Source organism: Phalacrocorax aristotelis, chromosome 7 (assembly GCF_949628215.1).
Source record: "Phalacrocorax aristotelis chromosome 7, bGulAri2.1, whole genome shotgun sequence".
Taxonomy (NCBI): Eukaryota; Metazoa; Chordata; class Aves; order Suliformes; family Phalacrocoracidae; genus Phalacrocorax; species Phalacrocorax aristotelis.
Window position 1 is genome coordinate 5,429,396 of NC_134282.1, and position 19,546 is coordinate 5,448,941.

A 19,546-nucleotide genomic window follows, 5' to 3' on the forward strand; every position below is an offset into this window, starting at 1 on the left:
ACCTTGGGCAGCGTGTCTAACGTAACAAACATCTCACAAAACAGCAAGAAGGTAGAAATCAAACCATAACCTGAATTTTCAAACTGACTTTCCTTTCGTGGAGGAGGCTGATGTGAGGACTTACACGCAGCGCAGGATGCCCCGGTGTAGCCAGGGGGACAGTCGCAGGCCCCACTTTCTCTGTTGCACTGTCCTCCGTTGGCGCAGGGCTCACAGGAGGACTGGCAGTCTGGTCCCCACCAGCCGGCTGGGCAATCTAGGAAAAAAAGCACGTGAGATGTCCCCAGTGCCATTTTCTGTTTCAAGGCAGTTCTGGATTTCTGCTGCTACCTTGAAGAATTTAAAAGTGATAGTAGAACTAAGTTTATCCAGGATTGTTATATTATCTCTACAGACCTACAGCGCTGTCACAGTAAACCTTCTGAAAGAGTCAACACGCCTCTGTGCTGCAGCACGTGAGAACACATCTAAAGAGAGACCCAAAGGCTCCCTGCCGACTTCCATCAGGGTGCATCTGTTTATTGGTCTGGTTTCTGATACAGTAATGTCAGGAGTATTTGGACAGATATAAAAAATCAATTATTGCACTCGGCAAAGGAAACCTCCAGAGGATGGTAATCTGCAGTCAGATGCAGGAGGCGAGGGCTGCTGTTGTGTTTTTGCTGCGTGTGAGTGGGGGCCGGTACAGACAGTCCAGAGGGACTGGATGTAAGGTGGAGCCCAGGTCTCCATTCAGCTCCACGTCCTTCACCAGATTTCTGCTCTGTAAAGTGGAGAGCTACAACCCAGGTCTACGCGGGGCAGATGCTCCTCAGGTGTGCAATAGCCAGAGCTCTGCAAGTGGTAGAGCAGCATCCCATGGTCCCTTGGTAGCTCGGTGTCCTGGAGCCTTTCTTCATCCCTTTACTTAATTACCCACAACTACCCTTTCTAATTCCTTCCTCTGTTCCAGGTCCTTCACTTGCTGGTTCCACAATAGTTGTCTTTGGCCAAGGCCCTTCAACAGCTCCTGAGGCACGTCGTGTGCATGTGGCAGCATGGTCCCAAGCTCTGCTCCGGGTCTCAGAGCTGCTGTAATGCCCCAATATCTCTGCCCAGATTGTACAAATCCAGCCCAGAACACAACTCTCTGTAATTAATTGGAGCAGAGATTCAGGTCAGGGTAACTGAATCACACTCCCTCCTTTACAAGCAGTCCCATGTGGGGGATGTCGTATGTTCTGCACCAAGACTTGTCCTTTAGCCATCCTGCAAACAAAGCCTACTGCCCTGCAGCATTTTTGGTGGGAAGCAGAATAATTTCACTTCTTAGCGTGTCTGTCAAAGCAAGACACTCACTGCCCTAGCCCAACACCAAACACACCTTGCTCACATGTAGCCCCAGTCTTCCCAGCTGGGCAAATACACCGCCCGGTCTTCGTATCGCATGGTGCTTCTCCACAGCTGCACCTCTGTTGGCAGTTCACCCCAAAGCTCCCAGGCTGACAAGCTGGTCAAAGGAAACCCAAAGACATGGTTAGTATAAGGAAGAGTTCTGAAGACATTGGGAGGCTCCACCACCAGCGATTATAAACTGAGTTGTGCTGGTACCAAGTGATCTATGTTAGCATCAGTGTCTCAGCAAACAGTGGTCTGTAATTTAATGCAGCAGAGCTCTAGGAAATTTGTGCCTGAAACTTTAAAAGGAACTAGTGTTCCCTGGACAAACGTTACTTTTTAAGTAACTGGCCTCACCCTTGTACCTCGACCCTTGCAAACAGAGTGACACAGCAGTTGCCACGCTCCAAACACCAGTTTGGCTTCACTGGGGGACCGCTAACTCATATCAGGTACACCAAATGCACCTTTTCTTTGCAGCTCCTATATCTGAACATAAGTTTCCTGATTAAGCTTTCCCATCCAAAGCGTACCTCCCAGGGAAATGTGCAGTGAGTACCTACATAAATGGCATTTTTCTCCATGAAACCCAGGCGGACATGGATGCTTGCAGACTCCCGTCTCGTGATCACACAAAACGTCAGTAGGACAGTTGCACCTCAGTTTGCAACCAGCCCCATAAAAGCCAGGCGTGCACTCTGGAAAATGCAAGTAGATGCAGAACATGTAGAAGAAAGAGTTAAGAAAACGGAATAAAAGTCAGAAAACAATTTGGCAGAAATTTGCAGAAAATCTATTATAATGTACATCTTAGAGGTGCTGATAACGAAGTGTAAATACTTATTAAACACTTGCACGGACATTTCAAAGAGGTTACTGCTTAAAGACAACCCCGAAACAGAGTGGCAGAATACTTAAGGATATATTCAATTACAGCCATTACAGAATTACTTTTCTTATCGGTCTGTACCTTCTGCTGCTCTCTGCCTTGGTGCAAAGCCAGTGCTGGGCGAGGGATGCTCTCCCCCAGAACTGAGCACGTCACCGAGAACGCTGAAGATATTAAATACCTTCACTATTATTCTCCACCAAACCCCGCAGAACTAGTGTCATAAATCCGACACGTTCCTGCCTGCCCAGAGAGGAATCTGAAGGCAGAATCTTTATTGCATTACTCCATTACTGTCTGGAGAGGGCTACTGAGACATACAGACATGAATGTGGAATACAATTCTCTTTGAACTATCCCCAAAAACTACAAAGAGTAAGTTGAATTCAAAGACCTGCAAATCTGAAGGAAAAGTAGCATTACTGAAACCATTTACAAATAACCCCGCTGCCACAAAACACAGGTTTTGCCACTTATTTACTGTCTGTGTAGAAAAAGGAAAGAACAAAAGGGAAAACTGCCACAATCTTCATTATTTAGGGTTGTATTAGAATTTGGTGCCTAGATTTCTGTTGTCATTTGATCAGGCTAAAGCTCCTGCATTCTGAAGCTGCATTCCCCTTGATGTCCCTGGAAGCGCTGCGATAGCAGGCACTCGTGGCATTTGCTGTATGAAAAACCACCGACAAAATAATTAGTAGAATATGAATATATTAGTAGCAGCAGCAGCCGAACAAAGCAGATGGGAGGAAGAACGAGAAATAATGCTAGTACAAAGGAATAAGCAGACATAGGGAATCTGGCTTTCTGTTATACCTTTCTGACACTTTCTGCCGTGATAGCCAGGCTTGCAGGTGCAAGTCCCGTTCCTCGCGCTGCATTCCAGCGTGTGCTCTCTCACGCACTGACACTCCTCCGAGCAGCCAGCTCCGAAGGCCCACCTGGGACAGGCTGCAGCCAGATGAGAAGGAATCATTAGCTCTGTAATTATGCATAAGTTATTTGAAATTGCGCACTGCTGCAGAATGCAACTGCTGCAAAAAGCAAAACGTTCGTTTTACTTTCAGCAAATACATCCACGTTCCTGTGATAGTGCCTATTAATGTGTGGGTGTGTAAAATATAGTTTACATGATTCCTTTATTAAGTAATTCATTTCGTTTCAAGCAATATGTGGTGAATGCAGCAACCAGAAATGTTTCAAAGCAAACTTAGTTAAGTTTCTGAATGAAAAAATATTTGGATACTCTGCAAGACAAAAGCTTTCATGAAAAAAGAAAATCACAACTATTTTTCAATCTTGTGTAGATTTTACGAACAAAACTTGTAAGCGCAAAGAAACTTAACCATCTCTTTTGTAACATTTTTGTTTTGATTCTTCTTATTCCCATTTTACATTTCGCCTTCATCCTGCCCCAAACCAGCCCTGCTCCTCAGCTCCCACTCCAGCTGTACCGATAGCCACCAACTAGCTCCCACCACACTTTAACCTCACCCACAACCCTAACATTAACCTGCCTGTCCCAAGCCAACCCTACCTGTAGTCCTCATCTTTGTGCATCAGTAAATCTCCGTCCTGATGTCAAAGATTAATTGCTAGAGGAAAAGATTAATGAAGTCTCTGGGGCTCCCCGGCACATGCCAAAAGTCACGTCCTCCTGCTACTCCCAGCTCACTGAGGAACCCAAAGCCTCGCTCATTTTATATGTGATGTGGAATCTTTTTAAGACTGTTACATCGTGCATATGTTAAACAAACAGATCTGAAAAATTATGGGGACTTACTGAGATGGCAGAAGCGCCCGTAGAGCCCGGGGTCACACAGGCAGGCTCCATAGAGTCTGTGGCAATAGCCATTGTTGGCACAGTTGCACGGCTTGTTACAATTCTTCCCAAAGAGGCCTTTTGGGCAACCTTTTGAGTGCACAAACACAGCAAGGCATCAGCTGTTAAGTGTTAAAACACGAACACCAAATCAGCTCCCTTTTAGTTGGCACTACAGAAAAGACCACGCTGACTTGTCGCTGACCTGGGGCTCTGCACAGCCCCTCCTTACAAGGGGCTTGTTTGTCCTCACCCTCTGCCTTGCTTATTATTTAAACAAAAGTCACTGCAAGGCAAGCCGCGGGGTTATAGTACGCCTCGCACAATGGAGCCTGTTCTCATTCAGGCCCCTAAGATTTGCCACGCACAATTACATCTAGATACAAACAAGGGATAAGAAGCGGTGAGGTTTCGGGCACACACCACAGCCGGCAGGGCAAGGGGAGCCGTACCGTCTTCGCAGAGCTTGCCGTGCACGCCGGGCGGGCAGCGGCACTGCCCCGTGACCGGGTCGCAGGAGCCTCCGTTCTGGCACTTGCAAATGCTGGCACAGCCTCTGCCGTACGTCCCGAGGGAGCAAGCTGCAGAGAAAGCACGGAAGATGAAAGGGCCAAGAAATCCTTTCCCTCTGCTAGAAGTGAAGCAAAATAAGACTCCAGTCATCAAAACCGAGCAAGGACAGAGTCCTTTTAGTCAAGTGGGCTCTAAACTAAGTCATATTTTCTATGTAAGGTAATGTACATCCACCTAATATTTACTAGATAATTTAAAAAGGACACCTGAATTAATCAAGCTTACTTATGTGAAGTACTACGTGATGTATCCAAATTCTCCCCGGCATATACTTCCCTCCACACAATGCATGGGGCTCAAAAACATTGCCTGTTAAGTACAAAGCTTAAAAAATCAGAGCAAAGTTTTGAATATTTCAAGGTAAGTATTCTGACATTTTTTTTCCTCCCAAATACTATTATAAAAATAACGTTGTGTTTTTCTAACATAGTCTCTGAAATTCCCCAGGTGGTCATGACAGAAATGGATCCACATCAGCATGGGATTCCTTCCTAAAGCTCTCATCGCTCCAACGCAGAACAAATTGCGAAATAAAGCCTTGCTCCGCTACTTGCAGCCTGAGCTAGCTGAGTAAATACAGTTGCTGGAGCCATCTGACTTAACCGACATTTCATCAATGTACATTAAGAAACTTGACATTTCCCATCAATTTCTATTCGGTTTCTTTCGTACGTTATTACAGAAATTCAGTTCCAGTTTTCTCAACTGTTTAGCTTACCCGATACCCATGGACTATGCTGTATATTAAGAAAGCGAGAGAAAGAGTGAAAGCAATCACATACAGCTAATTCGTACGGATTATATATTGTATTTATCACTGTCAACGCCTGCTTCATCGGACTGCAGGTTTGGCTCAATAACGCAGTCCCATTAAAGTTCTTTAAATTCCAGAGGCGAATACCACCAGATTACATGCATGGATATCTACTGTAAATATAGAGCAAAAATGTAATTATTATTTATGATCTAAAGAATTTGTATCCTGTCTTGAAATTTTTATGCTCTACCCTGAACCACCAGAGCACCATGAATAGAAGTAAGAATATGCTAACTCGATAGCTTGAACTGTGTTAGGTAGGCTAGAAATCATAATTTGAATCCTCTTCATTCCTATTCTCTCAGCTGTCCCCAGTGTTTACTAACCAAACCCACGATCAGTCTCCCAAAATAACTACGGGCAGACTGTTGGTTTCAATCATTTGCTGGTTTTTTTCTATATATCTGTCCTTGTGATGATGACTCCTAAATAGTCCTGATGGTGATTAACCTGGAGATTGCTGCCTACTGAGGCTAAGTAATAATTCATCGTCTATTTGTCTCATCAGTGATAGCACAGACTTTCTTCTGAGTGCGATGGGCCGTCACGCCATGCACCATGAAATGGAGGGACCCATCTCAAACACGCAGGGAGACTCCTGTGTGAAGTCTCAGACATGCAACGTGAGTTTTGCCGAACTGCAGATGAAGAACAGCGCGTGGGACATCAAGAAATCGCCGCTCCATCTTTCCAGTCGGTTTCGACACATACTGCTGAACCAGAAAGATCTTCTGCCAAGAGGCAGGAATAAGAGTGGAGAGCTATTACAAAGGGCACTAGGTGACTTGGCAAGAGAATTTTGAAAAATATAATTTCCAGTATTAAAAATTAACAATCTCAAGACAATTAGGTTAATAATAAAAAGAATTACAAGGGAAAAAAACAGGCCCAACTTTACCAAAATGGGGGGGGCGGGGGGGGGGAGAAAGGGCAATGTCTTGCGATGCTCTAAAGGAAAAAGGTAAAATCAAGTTTAGCATCTCTGTCGGCCCAGATTGTCACACCACCTGCAAGGACAGACTTCTGAAAGTCAGCAAGGCAAGTTGTGCAGCAAAGCGTGGCAGGCAAACCCTGGCACTTTGCAGCAGCAGAGCGGATAGGAATGAAGACCACCACAGATCCTTAGGAAGGGGTACTGTACTGCACTGCCCTGGAGGGCAAAGACCTCGCTGTTTGAGGGTTCGTACTCGACACTGTAGCACCCTTCACAATTTCTATCTAATGTGCCACATTACAATAGACTTTTTGACCTGCCGGTGAGACAGCTGTGCACCTTAGAGAGCTTTACAGATTAAAAACTGGCAACAGGTTATTCCTATTTCCTACCTATCTGCTAGGACTCGGACAAAGTCCCCACCTTTCAAAGATGCTGTACTCACTTTCATTACAGATAACGCCGGTCCACCCAGGGGAGCAAACACAGCCACTGTGTTCGCTGTTACACCTGCCTCCGTTCAGGCAGTCCTCACAGCTCAAGCTACAGTCGTTGCCAAAGGTGTTATCAAGGCAAACTGAAATAAATAAAATTACAGAAGGCTTAGTGAGCATCCGGAGGAAGTACTTCCAGAAGCTCTTACGTATCGTTCCAGACGCGCAAGTGCAAAAAGGAACCTGCACAACATTGACAGGCAAAAAAAAAAACGTATTCACGTTGTTGGCGCTAATGTCGGTAACACCGCAAATATCACCGAGTCCTCCCAAAACACGGTCCCAAATGGAGATTCCCAAATTTCTCTTCAAATCGTAGAGTCGAAATAAAAGAAAAGCTGGGACTTCAGCTAGAATTTACTTCCTTAAATGCTGTAATTCCCCAAAGAGCACTTAAAATTGATTTTTAAGAGCAAATATTTTGCCTTCAGAAAAAGTGAATTTGTACCTAATGCTTGATAATATAGTATATAATTAAAAGTATTTCTCGGGAGAGAATCTCCTTTTGTCCCTGCTAGGCTCTCCTTTTTGTTCTTCTACTGCAGTAGGTGGACGCAGTGCTATTTAAGCATAGTCAAGAGATATTTTTAACAGCATAGTTCAAGTGTTGTTCTAGGAAAACAAAGCATAACACACATTTATCACTTCCTTTCTTCTTCATGGATATGGAAAAAAAGGGTTAGTCTATATAGAATAAGAAGAAATATGAAAATGCATTCCTCCCTCACCTTCCCCACCCTCCTTTTCTCCCTTGCACCCAGATACAAGCGCAGACATGCGCACCCTCATGTCCTCTTTTTGGGGGCTCTATTGAGAAAGGCATAGAACTTAAATGTTACACTCTGCTAAAATATCTCGGTGACATCAAGATCCTGTCCAAACGGTTTGTTTATTGCCTTTGAGGCTTTATGGCTGTGGCTGGAGGCTTTTTGGAAGGGGATTTTGAATATCACCTGAAAGCGAGCTGGCAGATTATTTCAGCTAACAGTAAGTCAGCAGGCTGGTTGCTTTTCACCAGCAGTTTTCTATGTAAGGCCAGATTTCCTCTAGGTCTCAGCACCCAACTGTTCCTTTTTCTGAAGCTGAACAAATGCCCAAGCTTTCAGAGGCATTCAGAATCCCAGTGCTCCCACTTGGAACAGGTTGCAAATTCATACTTGAGGAGAAGAATACAAATTACCATTAAAACCATCGTGCTTCTACGTTAAAAAGTCATTCAATCTGTAGAAAATAGTTAATTAGTTACACCAGCTTATTGTTTAAAGTTGTATTTTTATAATATAGATAGCAGCACAAAAATATGTATGAAAGCGTAAGGAATAAATCAACATTTGGGAGGTAAAAGAACTTGCTAAACCATTAAAAAGTTTCATTCCTCCAAACTCTCACGTGCTGCAAAGCCTCAGCTTTAGAAAAAGTGCAGATCTTCAGCTGTGAGCGATAATACCCAAACTTATGTGGCTAAACATAAATAAAACATGCAAAAACTGGTCAATAAATATTTGATTGTGGTTTCTAGGCCTGATAATTTTGCCTGTGGTTATCTCATTTATCACTTTCCCAACTGGTTATCAGTGTCGTTGAGTCCGCCTGGATGCTGTGTGATTTGGGAGGTCTTAACAGTTTTGTTAAGAAAAATAAGTTAATTTTTTATTAAAGCCAAGACCAGTTCCTGATTTTTGCCTGTAAGGCACAGTCCTCGGATGAGTAATTAGTGCTCATATAAAAATCACAGGATGTACACAACCAATGTACGAAAGCTCATTCGCCCCTGGTGACCCACCAGCACATACTGCGCTCATCAGAAAGAAAGCACAGGGTTTCAACTCATAATGCTCCTTAAGTGGTGAAGTTTCCACCTTCAGGTGGAAAGACTGAAGTCATGCAAAGTCCAGGTGGGGTGCAAAGCTGCTCTGCACCCAATTCCTGTGGCTGCGTGTACTCCCGTGCTCTGTTTGCCACCAGCTGTGCCAAGCCCTCGGCCAACCTGAGCTTTACGTGGGTGGGTCTGTGCTTTTCCCAGAGAACATGCCCAAAGCACTAAAAAGGGACCTGAATCTCCAGAGAGTTGTTGTTTCCACAAACAAGAAAGCAAATATCTTAAGCAAAACCCCCTCCAATTATTATAAAAGGGCTTGTGAATGGGCACACATGCCCCTGCACCCCCCTTCCTAGCTCTAGGAGACAAGGAATGTTTCCCAAGGGCTTGTTCTCAGTAAAGAAACTTTGGTGGATTTCATGCGTTGCAGTAACCCACGCAATCCTTTTGCCCCCGGGATGAACAGGATCTTTCTGTCTCTTGCCTCTGGGGCTTTGTGCAGACACCCTGTTTTTCCAAGAAGCCTCCCATCCCTTGCTTGCTGTACCCACTTTTCCCATGCCTCCCTCCACATCCCACCCCGCTGCATCCAGGCAGCAGCAGCCATGACCAGGGAGCTTTCCTGTTCCCCAAATATGCCTCATCTGGGACATGCGGCAATGCCTCCTCCCCGCTGGCATGGAAGTCAGGCAAAAAGCACAATAGATGCTGACCCCTCCTCTGCTCCTCCGGATGGCTTCAGCCCAGCCAGCCCAGCATCACTCTCACCCTAAATCCTCTTTCCAAGACTATTCCCCCCATTTGCTGCGATGGCTAGAAGAGACGCTCGTTCACTCACCGACCCTGTGCACCAGGGTGAGCTCTCCTCGCAGGTCTTCATCCTCGTAGAGGGAACCAAGGGCGTAGCGAAGGAGCTGGGGGGGATCTCTGAACTGCAGCCCTGGAGCCCCAGCGAACCCGGCTGCCTCCTCCGCATCCGTCTCCTCCCCACCTAGGGCTGACACACACACGTGCCATCAGGACCTGGCCCCAAGTCTTCCTCTGCGACACTTTCCTCTCATTCACACCTTCTTTTTTTTATTACGCTGGTAGATTTTCCAGCGACACCCCTGTGCAGTCTGCACAGCACTCACAGCCAATTCGTTTTCTCATCTGTATTTATAAACAGAGTTTCTGCTATCCAAAAACGAGAAACGGGTGGTGGTGGGGAAATCTTTCACTTTCCTTTCTTCTGGAAATACACTCTGGTACTGGAGAGGCCAAAAAGACAAAAAAAAAGTGTGTGTGTGGGGGCAGCAGAATTTAATTTTCCTCACTTGAAGTCTGAGATTATTTTTAGTTAATGAAGGTCATTACTCTAGCTCATTTTGGAGATGACAAATACAGAGTGAGGCTTCCTGTCCAATTTATTTTCAGAAAAAAAACTAAAATTTGTGCTTTAAAATAAGGGAAATCACTTGGCTTTCTTTTCAGAGTTGGTTAAAATATCAAACTCTTTCCTAAGGTTTAGCAGGTGCTAAACTTGGTTATAAAATTAAGTTGCTAGGCTAAACTCTGTCCTGGTTACACTGGCAGAAATCCAGAATCACAGCACTGACTTTAGTAGAAAATTTGCCTTGGTTCATCAAAGCAGAATCTGGCTACCTTTTTTTCCACAGGATGTTAAACTTCATTAAATAGTGCAAGAAAACTGTCAAAACAGTATTTATTTCTAAAACATGAGGTTTAGGTTTTCAGACACGTCCAGGGGATTTAAACATTCATCTCCCATTAATCTTTGGCAAAACCCATTACTTGAGGATGAACGTGGGATCCACGTATTGCACGTAGCTCTACCCTGGCCACATTCAGAGATGGCTCAAGTTGGGCTCACAAAATCCCAGGATCTGTGAAAATCTCAGTTGAATTCACATTTTAAATCAGTGGGAAATATTTTAATGGCCTTCAAGGTGTAAAAATAACTCACCAATGCAGGACCATCTGTTAACACCAAGCCTGTAACCCTCCTTACATGCACATTCGTATGACCCCAGGGAATTAACACAGAAATGGTCGCAGTTGCCATTATCAAGATGACATTCATCCACATCTAGAAAAACCAGATATAAATGCTGATTAGGTGCAAGTGCCTCTGCGTGGAGAGTGCGCTCTGTGCCTGGCTGCATCTGAAAAATTCTGCTCATGAGAAAACCTGATTTTCTTTATACTTTCGGGCTCTCTGTTTCTCACTAGCACGGGGGACATCAAAACGTTTCAGGGCAACAGTATCTCACCTATGTTTTTGTCTCAGGTGAAAAAAGCTGCTTTAAGCTGTTAAGCTCAGTTGATCCTTTGGTTATTTTGAGGGCTCTTCTTTTATAGAAGCAGTCTTTAACACACATCAATATACAGTGTCTATGGAGAGAGAAGGAAAAGTTCCTCTCTGCTGGCTCGTCTCCCACAGCCCCACCTCTCCATGCTTGATGCTGGATTATTACTGTACCCCAGTCTCAAGAAGTGGAAGTTACACATTTGTAAAAACTTATCCGCATAGCTGGCATATGGTCACTGATTCTCTTATTAGGGAAATGCCCACAAATCCCTGGGATGAGCTTTGACAGCATTTCTTTTACCTGCTGCCGTGCTTAGTTAGACTGAGCCACCGCTATCAAAGGACTCACCGTCGCAGGCACAGCCGTCGGCGTTTGGCTGGAACCCTGCTTTGCAGGCACACTCGTAGCCACCCGCGTAGTTGATGCAGAACTGGGAGCAGCAGGACTCTCCGGTCTCGCACTCATCCAGCTCTGCAAGGAAGGGGCAGCTTGTTCAGCCCTTAGACACGGTCTGAGTTGCTGCCACGGGTTTGCTCAGTAGCTACTGCGCTTTTCAGCACGTGCCTTTCTACGTCTTCCTCTCCCTTCACCCACATAGACCACTGCCTGAATCCTGACAACTGCTGTCTCCTACCTTTCCCCACAGCAGCCACTACCCTCCATGTCCAGGGAGAGGCGTCTTTTCTGCAAGTCTGAGGCGCCACGAGGTGATTTATGAAACAGACAACAACTAGTTCTCACCACCCACAAAAACCGTCTATTTAACAGTAAACTACATTTAACCATTTGCACTTCTGTACGTTCAACCTTTTTCAATGCCAACTAACAGTGAAACAAAGCTCTGATCCAGCAACGCATTCGCTGGACACCAGCAGCCTCCTAGGTGCAGTTGTAGTTTTTGATAACTAATTGCCCATTGCCTTATCCTGCCCCGTGCCCATCCGGAAATTGGTATCCTCGACACCGCTGTTCTGCTGATTAGATACGAGAATCGAGTTGTTATCTTTTCGCTGCAGGCTCTCAGCTGATGTCAGCCCTCGCAGCCTGCTGAGTGGGTCGGTGGCCGTTCAAGGGCCACGTTGTAAATGCTGAGTCTGCAAAACGCTTTTGAACGTTACCCAGATGAGCAGCTGCGGATGGGAAAGGTCAGTGTCTCAATTAACCTTGGAAGGAGTACCAACATTATTAGGAAACACCGACAGGAGAAGGAGGAGAAAGAAAATGTAATTAATCAATCGAGGTGAGGAGGTCAGCATGAAAATGATTAATGCAGGTTATCTGAACACGGAGTGTTTTCTAGAAATGTCACAAAGCCGAGCTCCTCTGCAGTATGTCAGACAATGCCTTGCTCTGGGGTCTAGCAACAGCCCCTTGTCTGTGTAGGAATGCGAAATGTGCATCCAGCAAAAAGGAGTTTTACTGTTAAGAGCAGCTTTCCATGTCCTCGGCCTTGCCAAACCCTTCCCCTGCACTCTCACTTCCCTCGCTGTGGCCAGAGGAACTGCTTCCCTCTGAAATCTCCATCAGCAGGTCACCGAGCTGGGGTGCGGGCAGGAGGCTGCTCTGCCTCCTCTCATCTGTACACAAACAGGACTGTATGAGCCATCCCACCCCTGCGAGGCTCTGGGTCCAGATCTGCCTCCCTGACCTTCTTTTGCTTTTCAAGCTCCAGCATCAACCGCCCTTGCAGACCTCGGTGCTTCCCTCCTCCCCTGCTCCCTCCCCTCTCCTGTACTTGGCTTTTTTTTTGTCGCAAGACTCCTCTTGTCTGTAATGCCTCTCACATTCACCAGACCTCCTGCTCTCTACCCTTCCTCATGACTTACTATACTGCTCTGAGATGCCTGCTCTTCCCGCCCCCCGCCCTCTTCTTGGCTATTCTTTAAAATTTTAATGGCACAGTGACAGCAAGTCTAAACCAGAATGAGATACAGTTTGCATAGCAAAACTATAAACAAAAAAAATCACATCGTAAAATAGTTTAAAACATGAAGGAATTTTTAAGCTCTTCTCTCGAAATAAAAACAAATCTAACTCTATTGCTTTCGCTTCCTAAGTGAGACTTCTCACAGCCAGAAGTGCAATCTCATCACTGAGCAAATCTGATGGAAATAGAGCAACTTCCATGACACAATGTGGAGTTTGTGCATGAAGCACTTCAGAACAGCAGTGCTACTGCTCCCAGCCAGAGCCGACCCTCTTCCCAGCCACCGGCTGGGGAAGGGAAGGAAAAAAAAATTCAGCCAAGCACTGTTTGGGCTGGACACAATGAGATACGGTCACGGCAACTGGTGATGTGCCAAAGCGCCATTTCCATTTGGGAGGCAGAACTCCTTCCCCCCGCTAATTAATAATCCCAGCAAACACGCAGAGCAAGGCAAGCTGGAGCAGCGGCTGAGGAAGTGCCAGAGGATGGCATTAATTAAAACGTGTAGGAGAAGGGCAGGAGGTGGGAAGGTATTTCCTTGAGTGACAGCTCTCCTGCAGGCTCCCCTTGCAGAGAGACCCACCACACCTCCTCCCTCCTCCCGCGGAGATGCAGCATTTGCCGTGAATTACCTGTGCACGTTTTGCCATCAAAATCGAGGCGATAGCCGTCGTCGCAGGAGCAGCGTGGCCCCGCAGTCGTGTGCTCGCAGTGATGAGAGCAGCCACCGTTGTTGTCCTGGCAGCTATCGACAATTTCCATTTCGATGCCTTGCGGAGAAATACATCAAAAGGATGTTAAAAAGCAAGCACAGGGGAAGAATCACCGGAGAATAAGCCTTCCATAAAAAAGCATCCATAAGCCGACTGCTGTAGCAGGAAATATAAACTCAGCTCCCACACACACCCGAGAAGAGCACGTTCTGGAGTCACTGAACTTCAGGTATTTGTCTCATTGTGTCATAACAGTGGATGCTCTCGACTTCGGTAATATGAAGCTGGCTCACCGTTTCAGCAGCCTGCCTGCCACAGGAGCGTTCATGGGTTTTCTGAGATTTACGCTTTGTTTGAACCTAGCAGTGAGTTCTGCCCTCGGCCCAGAGGAAGAAAGCAACCATCTGAGGAACGCGGGTGGTTCATCTCAACCCAGGCTGCTTATGCTTTCCAAAGAGCAGCTTTTAGTTTTGTACACGAATGGGAAAGAGCTGGGCTCTGAAACATCCACCCGACACAAATGCCAACGCAATTTTCATAGCAGAGTCCTGTTGCTGAGCCTGACACCCAACCGCAAAGCAAAACAGGTTTTGACCCTTGGACGTCCCTTCAAGGGGGCAAACGGCAACTCCTCTGCTGAGACTTTGTCCCCCCGCAATTAAGACCGGGTGGTGGTACGATGCCGTCACCAGCCCCCTTCACCCTGACAGACCCCCCCAGCCTCCTGCGCTCGGATGCACTGGACGGTCCTCACAATATTTTGGCCAGGTTCAGAGGAAACCCTCCTAGAGGAAAGGGAACTTCTGTCCATCTCATTCCCACCAAGGTACTTCATTAAACTATTTCTTGTGTGATAAGAAGAAAATATAAGGTCAGTTATAAAGTTTATCTTGAAGAATTAGCTGGATTGTCTTGTTACAGAGCTGTTTAGAGAGGAATTAATTCTCCATACTATGTAGGAGAACTGAGAAACACCTTCCCTGAAGGAGCCATCGTACTTCCAGAAACACCCCAGCTCGCAGCGGTGGCCATCAGACCCGGTACGGAAGAACGGCATTTCCCCGCTGCCACGGCTCACGGACACGTCTGTGTCGGTGGCTCTGATCCCTTTTTGTGGCCCCGGAGAGCAGCCTGCCTGCCAACAGAAATATAAGTCTAGCTGGAAGAGGGTATAAATTAGGAGAACATATATGGAGGGCTCCATCTCATGTGTGGTATGTTTATTTGCACCAGCGAGGAAAAATCTAGTCTCCTGCCCAGTGTGTTAAGCTGGGATTTAGGAAACCCAGTGATCAAATGCAGAGTCTGACTTTATAGACTATCTTCATCATTTGTTGTGTCTCTGTTCTTCATCAGTAAAACTGGAAAAACAGCTCTTCCCCATGGCACTGGGGAAATGAAAAAATAAACAAAGATTGTAAATTGCTCAAACACTGGGATAATCCTGATCATAAATATATGCAGGATGTTTTTATTTTTATTGTTTGCTCTGCAATACTGTACATAAGGCAGAGAGAATCAGCATCCCCCGAGATTTGCTGAACATCGAGAAAAAAAATATTATCAGAAAAATCACAATGAAATCTAAGTGGTCTAAACCACTTTTTTTATCCCCAAAACAGATCATTTTGTACCTATATATTGATTGCACTTCCCCCACCATTGCACTACTCACAGCTCCCCATCACCTATGAAATAATTCTGCAGGATGTGTCTCACATAACTGGTTTTTGTTTTTGATGCATGTTAATGCTTTGAAACTGAATTTCATCCTCAAGAAGGATTTCTTACACATACATTCTTAAAGAAAGCATTCATTCTCTGGCACACAGCTTATTTTCCTAAGGAAATTCTGCTGAAAGTTCTTGCACAGTATTATTAGATCGAACAATCTTTGCCCACCTCTTTGCTAAAACAGGTCATGCTTTTGTCTGCATTCCAGTGAGCTTATGTTAGGTCCATAACAACACCAACTCTTCCACATCACCTCCTTTATTAATCTAAATGTGCCCTCAAGGACAGCCCAGGGATCACCTATCAACTAACAGTCCTGGGATTCAGTCCCCTTCGCAGGAAAAGTAGCATTGTTTAAGAAACCCCACTGGCAAGAGGTAAGCACGTGAGAGAAGACAACAGGGCTCAGCACTGTTTAAGTTTGGGGAATTTTAGTTGTTCAAATATTTTTTTCTGCCCCCAATCTTGCCTTTTTCCTTTTTTTACTTTTTTTTTTTTTAAAGCTTCTACTTAACAGTGTCAATAATCTCAGGGGAAACATGTGTAAACCTAGACACATAAAGAGCAGAACATCATGTTGGTTTTCTTTTGCATCAGATCCAGCATATAAAAAAACTGGGAGAAGGAGGGCAGGAATGACTATATTTCATAGAACAGCAATATTTTGGTTGCTCTGCAGTAGAACTCACCAGACGCTGAAGATAAACCAACAGGGCTATTTGCTCTTTGAAATGCAATAATTAAGGTCTGCGAACACAGGCTTAGGAATGTATCAAATCTGCAAAACCAGCAGTAGCAGAAGATGAAGAAAATAGTATTAAGCTTGAGCTTTTGCATACATTTATTTTGCTGGGAGTGCTAATCCAACCGAATTAAAAATGAAGCATAGCAGTTTGCGGTTAAGATAGCCTGAAATGCATAGCTGTAAAAGTGTCACTTACGGTAGCACTGCTTTCCATCAGCCCCCAGCTCGAAGCCAGGATTACAGACACAGGTGAAGGATCCTAGAGTGTTCACACAACGATGAGCACACCTGGCTCTCCCTTCTGCACACTCATCAATGTCTACGAAGCAGAGAGAAAGGCAAAGACATTCATTTGGATATTAGAATTTAAAAAATAATATTGCTTTACATGTTGTCATGGTTTAACCCCAGCCAGCAGCTAAGCACCACGCAGCCGCTCACCCACTCCCCCTCCCCATGGGATGGGGGAGAGAATTGGTAAGTTAAAAGTGAGACAACTCATGGGTTGAGATAAGAACACTTTAATAATTGAAATAAAATAGTAGTAGTAGTAATAAGAATGATAATATACAAAGCAAGAGATGTACGATACCGTTGCTCACCACTCGTCGACCGGTTTCGAGCCTGCCCCTGAGCAGCGATCGCTGCCCCCCAGCCAACTCCCCCCAAGCTTTATATACTAAGCATCACGTCATATGGTATGGAATAACCCTCTGGGCAGTTGGGGACAGCTGTCCTGGCTGTGCCCCCTCGCAGGAACTTGGGCACCTCCTCGCTGGCAGAGCACGGGAAGCTGAAAAGCCCTTGACAAGTGTAAGCACTGCTTAGCAACAACTAAACCATCGGTGTGCTCTCAACATTATTCTCATCCTAAATCCAAAGCACAGCACTGCACCAGCTACAGTGAAGAAAATTAACTCTATCCCAGCCAAAACCAGGACGCATGTACCTGGCTGTATGTCCAAACACCCACTGAAAAGAACATCCTGATGTCAGTCTACAAATGAAAGCATCCAATGAATCCCGGAACACTGAACTCACAACGTTATTCTCCAAAATAATATTTTTTTCTAAACACTGTTGACCTTGAACCTCTCAGTGTGCATATTTACAATATCAAACATTTTATTTACAGTATCAGCCTAAGCAACTTGTTTATTATTCCTATGAAAAAAGCAGTAGCAAAAGAAGTCACATGAAGAACTCGGAACAAAGTTCTATCTCCCAGTACACTAAAATTATCACTAGGTCCTCAATGCCATTATATCTAAATTAATAGAGCAGGAAATGGCTGATTATTTTCGGAATGTGAAATGATTTGGAATAAGTGGTGGCTTGCTTTCAGCAGGTATGGTGGAGACGGATCTTCTCTGTCACACCCCTGAATCCTGCAGCTTCCTCTACAGCAGCCCAGCGGGGACGCACCTACTCTAATCAGGGGAGTTCCACCCCACCTGTAAGAAAAGAAATTGCATGAAGAACTGTAGGTGGGGAGACTGTTCTTCATCCTTTCAAGCAGCCTCTTCCTCAGCTTTACACTCCCTAGTCTGTATTTTGGAGTTCAATCTCACCGAAGGCAACCGTCTTCCTAAAAACTTAGTGGAAGAGCATGAAAATATTTTTAAGGAATAATTCTTGGGGAAAAACCCAACAGAAGCTTACAGTAAATACTGCTGCTGTGGAGCACCACTGCAGAAAACACCAGCCTCCTTGCAAAGACTGGCATTATCTTACACGTGGCCAACCCCTAACTAACCTCCTGCTCCTTCTTTTGTTCTGACATTTCGCTTGCAAAATACAGATTATTCATCGCAACGATCCTGGGTCAGTCTCTCGCACACAGGAGAGAACAGTCCAGTGCGCAGCTCCTCACCTTTCACGACAGAAAACCACTTTCTAACAGGTTTTTTCTTCTGCCATATGTGCTGTAACCAGTGCCGTACTCGTGGCCCCTTGTACTTGAACACAAGTAGCTTTACGAATGCAATCAGCCTACTCGCCAAACGAGGCCCCAGGCAGTGCAAACACCACACACCGACTCATGAGAATTTCAGGATAAATGACAGCTTCTCTAAGGCAGCAGTGTGAGTAGCTGCTGTTTAGAATAAAATGGGTTATTTCTCCTTTTTCTGTAATTAATTGTCACTTTGCAAGTAGAGCATGTTGGCAAATGCTGTAAATGCTCTTTTCTCTTTTTCTGCCTTTTCAGATAGAAAAAGTTGGAAACCTGAACCACAGCCACCACGCTGCGCACGTTCCTCCAGATCTTTAAATACAGCTAATAGCTAAAGTATGACACTTCAGTTGTCCTCTGTCTCCTTCTAGCTCGGTTTCCAAAACGTCAAATACCAGCTTGAATTTTGCAAAGACATCAAATAATTTCTAGGAGAAAAAACAATAATTGTATATCCATGGTAAGACGCGATGCTTAATGATTCAAAAGACTGTTGCCATGAGGTCAGGAAGAAAATTTGTTCCAATTTATAACACTGCAAGTTACTTAGTGCTTTAGTTTATACATGAATTAACAGAATTGTCAACGTCTCTCTGAGATTAAAATGAGTAACATGCTGACCCTAGCATTAAATCCGCTGCCATTTCCATCTATTAATAATCAGTGAAGTGTCTTGAAAGCACTTTGCTTTTTCAGTAACCTTACTCACAAGTAATCCCAGTAAGGGAGGGCAATCACTGAGGCGTGCAATGCTACTCACAGAAGGGCTTACAGGCAACCGAGTAAAATACCCAGGGTAGGAAGTAAGTATTTTGCAAAGCACCCAGTACTCTGCACAGATAAGACAACAATTAAAGAATGGGCAAAATTTTGGCCAAGTTTTCAAATGGAGAAGTTTAATAGCAGTGTCTGAATTCATACCCTGATCCTGGTAAAAATCTGTGCCCCCCCGAAGCCTGCAGGTGCTTTGCCCTTCATAAAACTGATAAACTATCTAGCTTCAAGCACCATATTGAAAGAGAAAGCAGGTATTTTGGTCTCTAATTCCCCCACATTTCAGGTCAGAAACGCATTAGATCCTATTGTAAATCCCAGACTAAATGCAGGACTTTGGAATTCAACTTTTTAAGCTCTTCTCTTTGGAAATCTTAGACTTCATGATTTCTTCCTTCACAGTAGTTTCTCTATTAATATGGAAACAGTTCTCCAGCTAAAAAGCCCTTTGAATTCTAACTACGTTTTCAGTGACCTGGTTCAGAGTGTTACTTGAACCAATTTTCCAGGAGCTGTATCTGGGTCATTATTTTAAAGGGACCCTACATAAGAATAACACTACAGCATCTACAAATCCAGCTGCTAGAAAGCATGATTTAAGAGATCACAGAGTAATTTTCATTACTAAAATGGTCCTTCAAGACTGCTGGCTGACATAAATA

General features: G+C 44.8%; 1 protein-coding gene across 2 annotated transcripts in view; it reads right to left on the minus strand.

The window, feature by feature from the left end:
* LOC142059649 (uncharacterized) overlaps positions 1-19,546 on the minus strand; it is a 211,916-nt gene that overhangs the window by 40,615 nt on the left and 151,755 nt on the right. For both annotated transcript variants that reach the window (XM_075098525.1, XM_075098526.1), the window contains exons 8-19: positions 16,353-16,475; positions 13,597-13,734; positions 11,386-11,508; positions 10,692-10,814; positions 9,564-9,722; positions 6,858-6,989; positions 4,541-4,669; positions 4,050-4,178; positions 3,083-3,217; positions 1,941-2,075; positions 1,364-1,489; positions 125-256 (exon numbers count right to left, since the gene is read on the minus strand). In XM_075098525.1, coding sequence (XP_074954626.1) covers positions 125-256; positions 1,364-1,489; positions 1,941-2,075; positions 3,083-3,217; positions 4,050-4,178; positions 4,541-4,669; positions 6,858-6,989; positions 9,564-9,722; positions 10,692-10,814; positions 11,386-11,508; positions 13,597-13,734; positions 16,353-16,475 — 1,584 coding nt within the window. The remainder of the gene's footprint in view (positions 1-124; positions 257-1,363; positions 1,490-1,940; positions 2,076-3,082; positions 3,218-4,049; positions 4,179-4,540; positions 4,670-6,857; positions 6,990-9,563; positions 9,723-10,691; positions 10,815-11,385; positions 11,509-13,596; positions 13,735-16,352; positions 16,476-19,546) is intronic.